This window comes from Drosophila novamexicana, unplaced genomic scaffold, assembly GCF_003285875.2.
Source record: "Drosophila novamexicana strain 15010-1031.04,08,12 unplaced genomic scaffold, DnovRS2.1 tig00001151-arrow-arrow-pilon, whole genome shotgun sequence".
NCBI lineage: Eukaryota > Metazoa > Arthropoda > Insecta > Diptera > Drosophilidae > Drosophila > Drosophila novamexicana.
In genome coordinates, this window is record NW_020824842.1 from 1,361,813 (window position 1) to 1,375,977 (window position 14,165).

At 43.4% G+C, this 14,165-nt stretch overlaps 2 protein-coding genes across 2 annotated transcripts; one reads left to right on the top strand and one right to left on the bottom strand.

Moving 5' to 3' along the window:
* Positions 1-2,349: 2,349 nt before the first annotated feature.
* Positions 2,350-3,918, top strand: LOC115766365 (protein giant). The gene is made up of 4 exons (XM_030710264.1): positions 2,350-2,401; positions 2,489-2,561; positions 2,637-3,254; positions 3,321-3,918. Exons 1-4 carry the CDS (start codon positions 2,350-2,352, stop codon positions 3,916-3,918), a joined length of 1,341 nt encoding a protein of 446 aa, XP_030566124.1.
* Positions 3,919-9,494: 5,576 nt separating this feature from the next.
* Positions 9,495-13,603, bottom strand: LOC115766367 (homeotic protein female sterile-like). Its single transcript, XM_030710266.1, has 5 exons — positions 13,311-13,603; positions 11,356-13,170; positions 10,869-11,322; positions 10,395-10,560; positions 9,495-9,560 (listed from the first exon to the last, which is right to left on the bottom strand). Exons 1-5 carry the CDS (start codon positions 13,468-13,470, stop codon positions 9,495-9,497), a joined length of 2,661 nt encoding a protein of 886 aa, XP_030566126.1. The 5' UTR covers positions 13,471-13,603.
* Between the last annotated feature and the right edge of the window lie 562 nt (positions 13,604-14,165).

The following is a 14,165-nucleotide window of genomic DNA, read 5'->3' on the forward strand; positions in this document are numbered from 1 at the left end:
ATATATATGTATATATATATATATATATATATGTATAGAAAGCATAAGTACGACTGGGATGATCAGGAAATAATATGTAGATAAAGAAACCGAGCTGGAGTTTCGCATGCAATCAGGTCGATAACATGTTTTGCTGAGAAACCAATTTCCACCAAAATTATATGATTTCCATATTTTATTTACGCACACTTGAGGCTGGCCACTTCCGCTTGTCGCGACATTGTAGATTTTGAAATATATTTGTAATCCCAGCGCCGTTACAAGGGCCAAACAGTTAAGTAAAGTTAAACAAAGGCTTAGGCGCTGCCATTGCCGCTATCCCACGCTCTGGAGAGAGCGGCACGGCGACGAGCCGATCCAAGAGGATGTGTGCCTGGTTGCCGGATGGATAAACATGTGCCCCGGCCAATGGCGGCGGCACTTGTTGGCGACATGAATCAAAACTGGCAGCGAGCACGGCAATTGGCGACAAAGAACGAAAGAAAGAATGGAAAATAAAACCCTTGACCATGGCCTTGGCGCGAGCTGCTGGCTTCCAGGAAGGCTTTTTGGGTCGCAGCAGGAAAGCCGCCAGCAAATGGAACGTCGAGTGCAATGCCTGGTTAAAAGGATGCGCTAACCCGCGAAAGGCTCGCCAGCCCAATTTCCATAATTTGTCACGCACAATCATTTGTGTAAGATATGCACAAAATTCGCAAGCACACGCACACTCACGCACACACACACACACACTGTGCCCAGGTCTGGGCTGGTCGGCAAAAGGATTTCGCAGACAAATGCGCAAAACAAACGGATTTAACTATTCGTAACCCTTGGCCTTAGTACCCGATCTCCCACTCCCACTCTCACTCTCTCTCTCTCTCTGTCTCTCTCTCTCGCTCTCTCTGCCTTACTCTCTCTATGCCTACATACGCACCTCGTTTGCATACCCTTTCTTAACCTAACTACTGCCCGCTGTGGCAGCATCGCCTAAGCCAGCAACATAATTTACCCTAATTGCTTCTAGATTTACTCCTAATGTCGCGCCTTGTCTGGCTTTTAATTAAAAACACAAAAGAATTGCACAAACTTCTATTACTTTCATGTCAAACTTAAATACTTTTAATATGATTCTGCGCTTTCGAACACTTAAAACCTGAACTTAACCTCAAATTAAACAAAAATTTAATCTTAACCTTTTTTGGCACAAGTTCGCTTTTATTTGCTTGCTTTCGAAATTATATCATGATATATTTTAATGAGAGAAAATCAAAATTGTTGCCCGTATTTTTTGTAATTTATGTTTGACAAAATCTATTAAATATTTGGCTATTTATGACAATAGAATAATATATTTATTTATAGTCTTAATAAATCTGGCGTAGATTTTAAAACTTCTTTCTATTATGTTTCTCTGTTCCAATTTTGGAATTATAATGAAGAAATAGAAAAATTAAGTTGAGTAATTTTTAAGCTCTAAAATTTCTATTCGAATACAAAAAAGGAACACTTTTTGACCAGAATCTAGTATTATTTTAAGATTATTATTAAGATCTTATAAATTTCACTCAACTAACCCTGCCCTCAGCGAATTCTTGTTATAATAAAACTAGGCATATAGATATACATAGTTTTTTTTTTTCATATTTTCAAGCCCTGAAAAACAGGAGCATTCAAAAACAAAACTAACCTTTTTTGCCTTAAAAGAAATAAGAATAGAAAATCAACTTGCAAGAAATCGTAATACGCGAATTGAAAAATAGGAAAAAAAAAAAGAAAAACAAACAATGCAAGCAAAATAAATACAACAATTTTTCGCGATAACTGCATAAAACTAATGCAAAAACAAAAAAACGGGACGACAAATATTGAATATATATGTATGTACGTAAACAGAAGAAACTCGAAAAAAGGGTCAAGCGAAAAGCAAACCTCAACAACCCTAGTAAAACCCTTTGAGGCGGAGCGCAAGAGAGCGCGAGTGCGTAAATGTCGCAGAGTGAGTGAGCGAGAGAGCGAGCGAGTGAGTAAGTGAGTGAGTGAGTGAGTAAGTGAGTGAGCGAGAGAGTGAGCGAGTGAGTGTGAGTGTGTGCGACTCACCCCTTTGCCTTTGCGCTAGCCACTGTTGTTGTTGCGTGCGTGCCCTGGCTACCTGCGCCAGCCGCCATTTTCTTGCTGAGCGGGGTGCGAGTGCAACGGTAAATGAATGAAGCGAACTGCGGACCGCTGCGTCGGCGTATATAAGGCGGCCGGAATGTCAACTCCAAATCAGTTAACGTTCGACAACGTCAGAGCATAGACAGACCGAACAACAGCAACGACAACAACAACAACAATTAGTTTGAGCAACGTTTTTAGATTAGCAGCAACATGTTGATGCACGAGAAACTCTTGACTGGGCAGTTCTTTGATTTGAAGACTGGTAAGTGTTGCCACGCCCACACAACAAATGCCCAGACACGCCTCTTTAACACGCTCGGTCTCCCTCTCGCTCTCTCTCTCTCTTTAGATCGCAAGCCCCTGCTGCATCATCATCATCATCATCATCATCTGCAGCAATATCAGCTGCCGCACAGCCAATTGCAACAGCCGCATCATCTACACCAACAGCAACACCAACAACAACAACAACAACAACAACATCAACAACAGCAGCAGCAGCAGCCTTCGCACTTGGCTTTGCCCAAAATGGATTTGTATGCCGCCTACGCCTATCAGCAACAGTTGCTGTCGCTCAGCCAGCAACAGCAGCAACAACAACAGCCAGTTGCTGTTGCCGCCGAGGTGCTGGATTTGTCGCGTCGCTGCGACAGCGTGGAGACGCCACGGAAAACACCTTCGCCCTATCAGACCAATTACAGCTATGGTAGCGGCTCGCCCGCCGCCTCGCCCACAGCCATACCCAGCAATCTGCTCTACTCCACACAGGCAGCCGCCGCCGCCGTCCAACAGCAGCAGCAGCAGCAGCAGCAGCAGCATCAACTGGCCACGCTTTATCCGGCGCTTTACTACGGCAACGGCGGCGGCAACAGCATCAAGCAGGAGCCAAGTCCGGCTGCCAAGACGGGCAACAGCTGCAGCGCCACCGCCAGCCTGTTGCAGACATTTGCCGCTGCCTCGGCCGCGGCTGCGGCTGCCGCTGCCGTCTCTGCCAGCGCAGCGGAGCACTTATCGCGCCCGGCTAGCAATGCCAGCACCATGCAGATCGATGTCCTGGAAGCGCCGCAGTCGCCGCCAGCGCCTACGAACGCGACCGCGACCGCCGGCGAGAGTCAGCCATGCAGCAGCGCCACGAGCACGCCCACCAGCAGCACAGCAACACTGGCCGTGGATGCCAGCAGCAAGACAACGCGTCCGTTTAAGGCGTTTCCGCGCGATCCGCTGGTCATAGCGGCCAATTTTGCTGCCACCGATGTGCTGCTGGATAATCCGCGCGTGGAGCGCTACACGGAATACCGGAAGCGTGTGCTCGAGCAGATACGCAGCTCGAATGGAGGCGCACGGACCGTAACCAATCCGAAAATGCGTCGCACCAATTCGCGCAGCGGCAGCGTCAACGAGGGCAGCAGCTCGAACAACAACAGCGAGAGCGAGGATCGCGCCGCCGCCGAGGAGTCCAGCGACTGTGATTCGCATGCCGGCAATTTCGAGAAGCTGTCCGGCTCAGGCAATGCCGGCAGCAGATCAGCATCGGGCGCTGCCGCGGCAGCCGCCGCTGCGGCCGGCACAGGTGGCGGCCAGGTGAAGGATGCCGCCTACTATGAGCGTCGGCGCAAAAACAATGCGGCAGCCAAGAAGTCGCGCGATCGCCGACGCATCAAGGAGGACGAGATCGCCATCCGGGCGGCCTATCTGGAGCGTCAGAATATTGAGCTGTTGTGCCAGATTGATGCGCTCAAGGCGCAGCTGGCCGCGTTTACGGCCAAGGTGGCTGTTTAGGCAGCGATAACACATTGCCTGTTGTCGATAACATATCGCCTGTTATCGATAACAAATCGATCGCCAATCGCTGCTTGTTGCGTTGAACGCGTGCGAGTCTCAGTTCCGTTTGGTTTCCACACAAAACACTATTTAAGCATTTTTTCGGTTTAACTTCTCTTTCGTTTTCTTTTTTCCTTTTTTATTATTTTTTTTTCAAGGAGGGGCAGCTTATCTGTGAATACTTTCATTCGGTTTCTTCTATGCCACACACACACACACACTCACACACACACCCCCACACATAACCATCATTACCATCTGCATATTTTTGATTTAAGTACTATTATTTTTTTTTTTGTGTCTCAATTCAAGTATTTTAAGTACTTTAAGTTCTTGGGCTTTTAGCGCAAAATCTCACCAGTTAATTAATATACAAAATATCTAATAATTCGTCTGTATAGTACAAGGTTAATTTTTAAGCGACATTTTTTTCATATCTTTAAGTAATAAAATATCTTTTTAAAAATAACGGTTCATGTTTTTACAATCAAGTGGCGCCCATTTGTCGGGCTGCGCTTTCATAGCATGCAGCTTTTGTCAACGAACATACAAACGCCGGGAAAATACAATCTTAAAAAAGTTTAAATGTCCACAGCTCGGTTAATTGAAGTCTAGGAAAGATTTGGCATTTTGGACTCTTGAAACTCTATAGAACTGATTGAAATCAAAAACTATTCATTTCAGAACAAACCCCAAAATTGTGATGTTACCCCCTTGGCATTTTTGTGGAATTTGATAAAACTCTAGATTCGAATTTTCTGAATGCCAAGTCGTGGTCCTTACGAGTTCGAAGAGGTATATCATTTCGAAATCGGACTTTATTTACCAGAGATATTAAAACTATACGAATTTTTCCAAAAATTTCCCGTGTCCATAACTCGGTTAATTATAGTCCGATCTTGGAAAGATATGGCATTCCAGACTCGTGAAACTCTATAGAACAGATTTTAATCAAAAATTGTTAGTTTCAGAACAAACCCAATTTATGCAGATATTGCCATTTTTATTATTGGATTTTCAAAATACCAATCGATAGTCGTCCTTCGTACGAGTTCACAAAGTTCTAGTTCTAAATCGGCTCAAAATATTGATCTAAGAATTCGAAATCGATAAGACGCGCTCCAGTTGTAAAGTGGCGCCATCTGTTGAATGAAACACTGAATGTGCAAGTGGTTACGTGGCAAGCAGCTTTTGCTAAGCTGCAAAGCGCTGAGCGGGGGAATCACAAAACACGTTCAATTTTTATACTTTTATCAGTTTTTATTTTCAATTTTTTTTTTGTTTTCTTTTTTTGTTGCTTTTGGTTTTTATTGTTTTGTTTTTTGTTTTTGTTTTGTTTTTTTTTTTTTTGTTTTGCGTTCGTTTTTGTTTTTCATTAATACTAAGTGTACGCATTAAAGGTAATATATGTGTTAATTGTTAATTCATTCATTAATCGTAGGCTTACTAAAAATTGTAATTGTTTTGTTTTTGTTTTCATGTTGCTTTTCTCATAATGTTGCATTTGTTGAATTATATAATTACGACTACAGGCTACATACAGCCCGGGCAGGGCTAAATGAACAACAGCTTCACTTTTGCTTTTGTTGATCGTCTTCCATTTTGCTTTTGTGGTTTCTCTTTTTATTGTTGTTATTATTAGTTTAGTTTTAGTAAGTATTCATTTATAGTATGTGTGGTTCCGTTTCGCTTTAGATATTAGCATTACGTTTTTGCTTTGTATAAGGCTAAGTCGTTTACTTAACTGATCTTTTCTTTCATTTGTTTACTCTTTTAATATGTTACATGGATTTTTTAGCACTCCCTCAAGTTATTTAACAAAGTGTTGACAACAATTAATTGCTAAAATGCCAGCGCCTGGATTAAGGCTACAATTTAATATAGTTTCATGTATGGGATCCATATGTGGGCGGAGGGGGTACTGTTAAAATGTAATAATTATGCATATGTATATGTATATATGGTATCATTCATATATATATATATATATAGATAGTAAGGAAAACTGTTTTCATTTATTTGCTTTTGTTCTTGTATCTTTATTATTATTATTTTTTTTTTTTCATTATTATATATATATGTATATATATATATTCCTTTTATTGATATTTTTCTTTCATTTTCAATTAAATGCTAAAAATTAATTATACAAAAAAAAAAGTTATATTGTAATATATGTGTATATACGTGTGTATACATATATATTCATATATAGATAGTGTGTATAGTTAAAAAAAAGCTAATTTACACAAATATAAGTGACATCTTAAGGGTGATTGGATTTGGGGGATAACAACATAGATATAAGGACGTGTACCTTGTGGGTGGTGAAGGGGGGGGGGGGGGCGGAGGAGGAGGCAGATTCCTCGGTTATTTGTGTGAGTTGTTATATAAAATGTATGTGTAAAAACGTTTATGTATAGAATAAGTATGTATTATAATAACTTTAATATAACTCTTTCACACACACACACACACACACACAAACGCACACACTCGCATACAGACACACATTTATATTTATTTACTGTCGGCCGTTATATATGTACAAAACAAACACATGGGATTTTTAGCAAAGAAAAAGAAAAATAATAATAAATGGTGAAGACAACACAGCAAAGCAGCCAAAAGTACAGTGCACTCAAAACATGTGCACAACACAAACACACGCCCAACTCGTGGAAGCCAATGTTGAATGTTACACAACACTAAAAACTAAGTTGTACAATTTGAAAATTTTCACTAAACATCATGGTTTTGCATTTAACAACGGAGCGCCAAAGTGCAATGCATTTTTTTCTTTCTTTTGTTTTTTTATTACCTTCTTGAGTGTTTGCTTCGATTTTCTTCAGTTCTATTTTTTGTTGTTTATATTTAATTGTTTTTTTTTTTTGTTGTCATTAAGCCACACTGGTTGGAAATAGTTCGACGAACTAAATTGCAAAATGTTATCATTAATTATGGAGCTTGTGTGGTCTGTTTGGTCTGATAATGATTTGTGCCTATATATTGAACCGTGCACACCACCGTATCTATTCTATATACATACATATGCTAGTCACATTTAACTGAAGATCGTATTGGAAGTACATCGTTACGATATTTATTAAGAACAAAAAGACGCCGAGGCTTTTTGATGCTACGACGTTCATGCCGGAGCCTTATGTCAAGTGTAGAAAAATAAATATTTGCTTTTCTTTTCTGCCGCTTGCATGATTCTTTATATCTATATATGTATATATAAATTGATGTTATGGATTCGAGTTTTAGTTTAGCTAAGACAATAAAAACTCCATACATCATCATCTCAACGATTTGGGCATCAATCATATTACTATGGCAGCTCTAGGCTATAAGCTATATATGCATGTGTATGTGCATGTGTATGTGTTTGTGTTTGTTTGTGTCTCTCTCACTGCTCTCTCACTGCTCTCTCTCTCTCTCTCTCTCTTTGTGTGTGTGTGTGTGTGCTTACTAGTTTAATTTGGAATTACGCTTTTATATGTATTACGTAGCATTACGAGTACAAAACAATGTTGAAAACAACTACACACACATACATATACATGTTTATATGTGTGCACACATATTTCATGGATTTGAACGTAATGTACAAAAACAAACATTTAACATTTATCTAAGGCTCTCGCGCAGAATTGCTCTCTGAATTTACATAAAAGACAATAGTTTCGAACACGGCAATTCGAATTCGAGTATGAGTTCGAATTCGAATTCGAATTCGGGCTCGATTTGTATATTTTTGTATATTACATATATCTATATATATATATATATATATATATATATATATATATGTTGTGTTGGGCTGGAGGGGTATAGTAAAAAAAATATGGTTTTTTTTAATGCTATTTTCTATACAATTTTATGTTTTTTTTGTTTTGTTTTTTTGTTTTTGCTTGTGATGTTGTTTTAGCGTATGTTTTTGTGTTTTGTCAATTTCTAGTATTTTCTATGTTAGCGCACACATACACAAGCAAGCACACACGCACGCACACACACGCACACACACTAAGAACGTTGCGTGTAAATTTATGAAATGTTTTTTTGTTTTTTTTTTTTCTTTCTGCTTTTAGGCGCGTTACATAAAAAATTTCGTTGCTACTTAAAAACTAATTTTGCACTTAAATATATATATATATATATATATTGTGTGTGTGCGGCTGTGTCTGTGTGTGTGTGTGTGTATTTACCTATGCATGGGCATGCGTGAGTGTGTGTGTGTGTTTGTGTGTGTGCAAGCATGTGTGTGTTGTTATATATATAAATTACAAGTGTTAAATTAAATGTTTTTAACAATTTTTTTTCTTTGTTTTGCTTTCTTTTTTAATTCTCTATTATTGTTTTTCGCACACACACACACACTCACACACACACACAATCTGTGTATGCACGTAAACTAAATCATAATGTAAAATCTAATTGGATGCTCTCTTGTTTTTGTTTCTTGTTTTTGCGCTTAATAGTTTTAAATTAGTTAACAAGTATAAAAAAAAAAAAAAAACTGATTGTTCTGTATCATAGAATTAGAACCTTAACGCCTATATAGATCGATAATCAATATTACAATGCATGGGTTGTATCAATATAATAATAAGAATAATAATAATAGTAGATTAATATTGTTAAAAAAAAAAAAATTATATATATATATATATATTTTTTTTATTGTTTGTTTTTATATAACCAAAGGAAATATGCCTTTCTGTTGTTGTTGTCTCTGTGTGTATGTGTGCATGTTGTGTGTGGGTGTGTGTGTGTGTGTGAGTGAGTGTATGCTACACTCTATACAAAATACAGACACACATGCATACACTCTTACGTATGTACATCAGTATTGTTTTATACCCTCTAATTGCATGTACACTTAATGCATTCCTATGTTTGTAAATTGTAGTTGTAAACGTAATTATAATTACTTCGAACATTGCTTATGTTTTAACAATTGTTGTTACATTGTCGTTGTTGTGTGTTGCTTTTGTTGTTGCTCGTCCAATATGAATTGTGATTGATTTAAATGTTGCTTTTAGTTGCTTTTATTGTTGCGCTGGTGGGGCTGATGTTGTTGCTCTATGCCAGCCAGCCAAGCCTTGCTGTTGTCAACGCCCCCATTCTTGGTATTGTATTTTTATAATATTGCTGTATTCGTCTTCATTTTCTTTTTTTGTATGCTGCTACCGTTAATGTTGCTCATGTCTCTCTGTTGTTGTTGTTGTTGTTGTTGTTGTTGTTGGTGCTGCTGCTGCAACTGTTGGTGTAGTTATGCTGCTACCGTTGTTGTATGTTATTCCTTGTTGTTGTTGTATTTATGTTGTTACCGCGATGTTAATGTACATTTGCTGCTGCTGCTGCTGCTGCTGCTGTTATCAAACTTATTCACGCTGCCTTCTGTGATGCGAACGGCGCTTGTGCGCGTGCGACCTGTTAGCAGCGCTGCTCGATTTGGAGGAGTTGCTTTTGCTTTTGCTTTTGGTTTTGGTGTTGGTTGTCGACGACGCAGCCGTCGCGGCCGTTACCTACAGCGTCTCCTCAAAGGCAGCCATGAGATCGCTCTGCATGTTCATATCAATTTGGCCGGCCATCTGTGCACAATAACAAAAATAATAATTCTATTAGATATATATTAGTTATAAATTTGATGTAAAAACTGTTCGCTTAAATTAGTGAGCGTTCAATGTGACTGCATTTGCTGCAATTAACAGCAAACTCGAAATATCATTTTAAATCAATGTTAACTGCACTCGCTGCAATTAACAGCAAACTCGAAATATCATTTTAAGTCAATGTTAACCGCAACAGTATCGATTTCTGCCGCTTGGCTGGGGCTGGGGCTGTTGATCGCTGCCAGTGTGACCTTAATTCTGTCACAATAACAGATAAAACGCTCCGCTCTCTGTTGTTAACTCTTTGTTGCAGTTTTTATAGACTTGTATGAAATATGTAACGTACCAAAGAATACATATCACATTTCAAAGAGTACATATATTTCTGAACAGTATCAACAATGTCCATGTCCGTTTGCCCGTCTGCCCTGAAACTGTTCAAAGGGTCTGTCCCAAAAAGCTGTCAGAGGGTATTCAAATTTTGTCGTTATATAGCTGTTGTTTTCAAGATATCTTGACCAAACTCGGCATTAACTATTTTGCCTGTGCTTCTAAGATACGGGTCAAGTTCTATGGGCATTATGAAAAGGTTGCGTCTGCAAGAGTATTAAATCTTCGGCGTGCCGAAGATAGCCCTTATTTCTCGTTCACCCTTCACTATGCTCTCTACATATAACGGAATTCAATCAAAATCGGACCACTATCTCATCTCAGCAAATGCCAGCTTATCGCACATATGTCCACAAGGGAATCAATCTTCGGCATGCCGAAGTTAGATGTTCCTTCTCGTTTAGTTCAGTTTTGTTCATTTACCGCTTCGCGTCTGCGTCTCTCCTGCTCGGCTCGCCGCTGCTCCGCACGTTTGGCAGCCGCACGATCCTGCGGCGATTGCTGTGCCGGCGAATTCTGTCCCTGGCCCGGCGATGCTTTAATGTCATCCATACGTGATATTTGCGGCTGTGCATCGTGCACGCTTTTCCTGTTAAGTAATGAAAAGGTGTGTTAGGCAATTCTCTCTCTCTCTCTCTCTCTCTCTCTCTCTCTGTCGCTCTCTCTCGGTTGACCACTTACCGTCCGCTTTCCATGGCGCCCAGTGGCGAGGCAGCGAGCACCGCAGCGTTGGCCGCCGCAGTCGCTTGTGCCGCTGCAGCTGCTGCTGCTGCCGCCGTTGCATGTTGCGACTGGGCATTGGTGGCCGCCTGGTGGCCATTGCCGGGCGCAGGGCCACCAATAATGCCGCCACCACCAATGCCCACGCTGCTGCCGCTGCCGCTGCCACCGCCGCCGCCGCCAGTGCTGCCGCTGTTGCCGCCGCCGCCGCCTTGGCTGTTCGAGCCGCTGGTTGCAATGTTGCCGCCCAGGCTGCTGTTGCTGTTGCTGCTGGCTGCGCCGCTGCCGATGCCTAGGACGCCGCCGCCGCCGCTGTTGCTGTTGCTGCCGGCATTGAGCAGCGGGCCGCCACTGGCGCTGCCGCTGCCGCCGCCACTGGCGCTGCCACCGCCAAGAGCGCCGCCGCTGCCGCTGCCAGCGCTGCCAGGTCCATTGCTGTTGGCCGAGTTGCTGCTGTTGTTGCCGCCGCTGCCGCTGCCGCTGCCAATGCCGATGCCAATGCCGCTGCCGATGCGTGAGGCATCTGTTGCGCTGCTGCCCCGCTCTCGTTCGCCGCTGCTTTGCGACGCAGACTGACCGCCAGCATTGTTGTTGTTGCTGCTGCCATTGTTATTGTTGCTGTTGTTGCCGCTGTTGTTGCCGCTATTGTTGCCGCTGCTGCTGTTGTTGTTATTGTTATTGTTGTTATTGTTGTTGCTGCTGCTGTTACTGTTGCTGCCGGCACTGATTGGATTAACAGCCGTTGCGTTGGCGGCAGCAGACGCAGCAACAGCTGCCGCAGCAGCCGCTTGCGTTGCGGCCACCGCTGAGGCAGCAGCAGCAGCGGATGGGGCCGCCGCCGCTGATGAGGATGAGGAGGAGGAGGACTTGTGATGCTTGCGCTGCTGCTCCTTTTCGGCAGCCTCCTTCTGGTGCTTCTTCTCCTTCTCGGCTGCCTCGAGCAGTTTGAGGCGATCGCGTTCTTTGGCTTTGTTGCGGAATTGCTGAAACGAATCCATCGCCGGCTTGGCCTTGCTCGACGTGGTCGCCGTATTCTGCGGCGAACTTGCCGATGCCAGTGACGACCACGAGCTGGCATTCTTCAGATTCTGCTCGACAGCGCTCTTAAACACCTGATAGCCAGCGTGCGTATTGCCGGCGTGCAGCTTTAGATCGGAGGGCGATTGCTGCGGCGGCAGCACCTTTTGATGCTGCTGCTGCAGCTGCAGCTGTTGCTTGTCGGGCGGACTTGGCATCATGGACTCAATGGGCTTCGGTATGATTAACATTTTGTTGTTGGCCTGATTGCCCTGCTGCTGCTGCTGTTGCTGGGTGAGCTGCTGCTGCTGCTGCTGCTGCTGTTGATGATGATGTTGTTGTTGTTGCTGCTGCTGTTGATGATGATGTTGCTGCTGCTGTTGCTGCAGCTGCTGTTGTTGCAATTGCTGTTGCAGCTGTTGTTGCTGTTGCTGCAACTGTTGCTGCTGCTGCTGCTGATCACCGTCTTTTAGCTTGCCGCCACCCGCACTGCCCATCATAGCCGCCATGGGCATCACATGGTCCAACAGGCCAGATGAAGCCATATTGAGATTATCAAAGCCCGGCATGCCGCTAAAGTCGGCAACATTGTAGCCATTGTTGTGTGCCTGCTGCTGCTGCTGTTGCGCTTGATGGCCGTGTTGCCCGTGGGGCTGTTGCTGCTGCTTCTGCTGATAGGGAGTCGTCGCCATGTCCAGATTGAATATGCTATTGTTCAGCAAATGGTTGCCATTCATGCCAGCCACGTTCTCCACGCTCTTTGCCAGCAGCTCCGTCATGTAGTCCATGCGCTGCTGCTGTTGCTGCTGTTGTTGTTGCTGCTGCTGTTGCTGTTGCTGTTGCTGTTGCTGCAGTCCAAACTGTTGCTGCTGCATCATATGCGCCTGGTGGGCCATTAAAAAGTTATCCGTCAGCGACGATTTGCCCGTGGAGCTGGCGCTAAACTCAAGCGAGGCCAGCGACTGCTCCACGGGATCATCGAATTGCGGTATCTGCTTGAGGCCAGCGGCCAGCGAGGCGCTGGACAAAGCATCATTAACGCCCACGCCCACGCCCATGCCTAGTGTGCCAGTGTTATTGTTGTTGTTGTTGTTGTTGCCGGCAGCGCCTGTGGAGGCGAGCGCAGCGGTCAGCGCCGCATGATGATCGGCCAGCTCGGGCTGCTTATGCAAATTGCTGGCAATGCGTATGCCGCCGATGCTGCCCGCCTGTCCAGCGCCCGCTGCTGCCGCTGCTCCACCATAGCCGTGCGGCGGCAAAGCACCAGCAGCCGCAGCGGACAACTTGCCAGCAGCGCTGCCCAACAATTCGTTGACGCCCGTTGCGAGTCCGTTTTTATGATGGCCAGACGCATGCAACACACTGCCAGCATAACCGCCGCCGCCGCCACCCGGCGCTGTCTTGTTGTTGTTGTTCAGCATGGCCGCTGCGGCCAATGGATTGGCATTGCCCATGAGGTTGGCTGCACGTATACAAAGGGTTTGGTACCGAGGAGGTGGGCACGTGAGCAGGTGGGCAGGAGGGGTGGGCGGAAAAGAACATTTAATTAGTTCAGTTAGTCACAACAAATCAATCGGAGGGCCTTTTTCTGTTGGTACTCACTCATTTGTGCAGCTGACGCGTTGGCGCCCACAGAGGAAAGCATATGATCCACCTGATCCAGGTGACGCTGCAAGTCCGATTGCATTTGCTGCACCGTTGGCGCCGGCGCCAGATTGCCGAGCAAGCTGCCAGCCAGGCTGGGATTGTTATTTACCTGCATTGCCGCCAACGGGGTCAAGATCGGGTAGTACAATAGATTGGAGAGAGAGGTTAACGCACACTGATTAGGTTAAATGAATATTATGTTTGGCGCGCACTCGAATTTTATTTGCAATTTTTAAACCAAATTCGCAAATTGTATTCTTTGCCTTTTCCGTATTTTCTTCTTTTCTTTCTAGTTCTTTTTTTTTTAATCCACGTTCCTAACAAGTTCAATAGCAAAATATTTGCAAGCTGTCAAAGAAATTGTATTTTGTAAAGTCTGGCAACGCCCTGATTAAATACTATTAAGCTGGCAGCACTATATAACACTTGGCAGATTGGCTAGCTAAGCTGGAATATTCAACGGTCACAGTGTTGCCACAAGTGCATCGCATTTGCAACACTGCTAAATATTTACCTTCAACCTAAACTTCCTGTCAAATTATGTGCATTGCATTTAGAGCACTGGCAAATATTTACCTTGACGCTAAACCACCTATCAAATTTTAACCAGCAACTTAAGTACCAGAAAATCCTTTAAATAAAAGTTAAGCGGATTTTAGGAACATTTTGCTAACGGAAAGGAATTATTATATCCGAAATATTATATGAAATATTAGACTTGCACAGAAACTAACATCGGCATTTGAAAACGATTAGAACGCTTCAATTTGGAACTATTATTGAACAAATAATTTTAGCAGCTAGTTATTT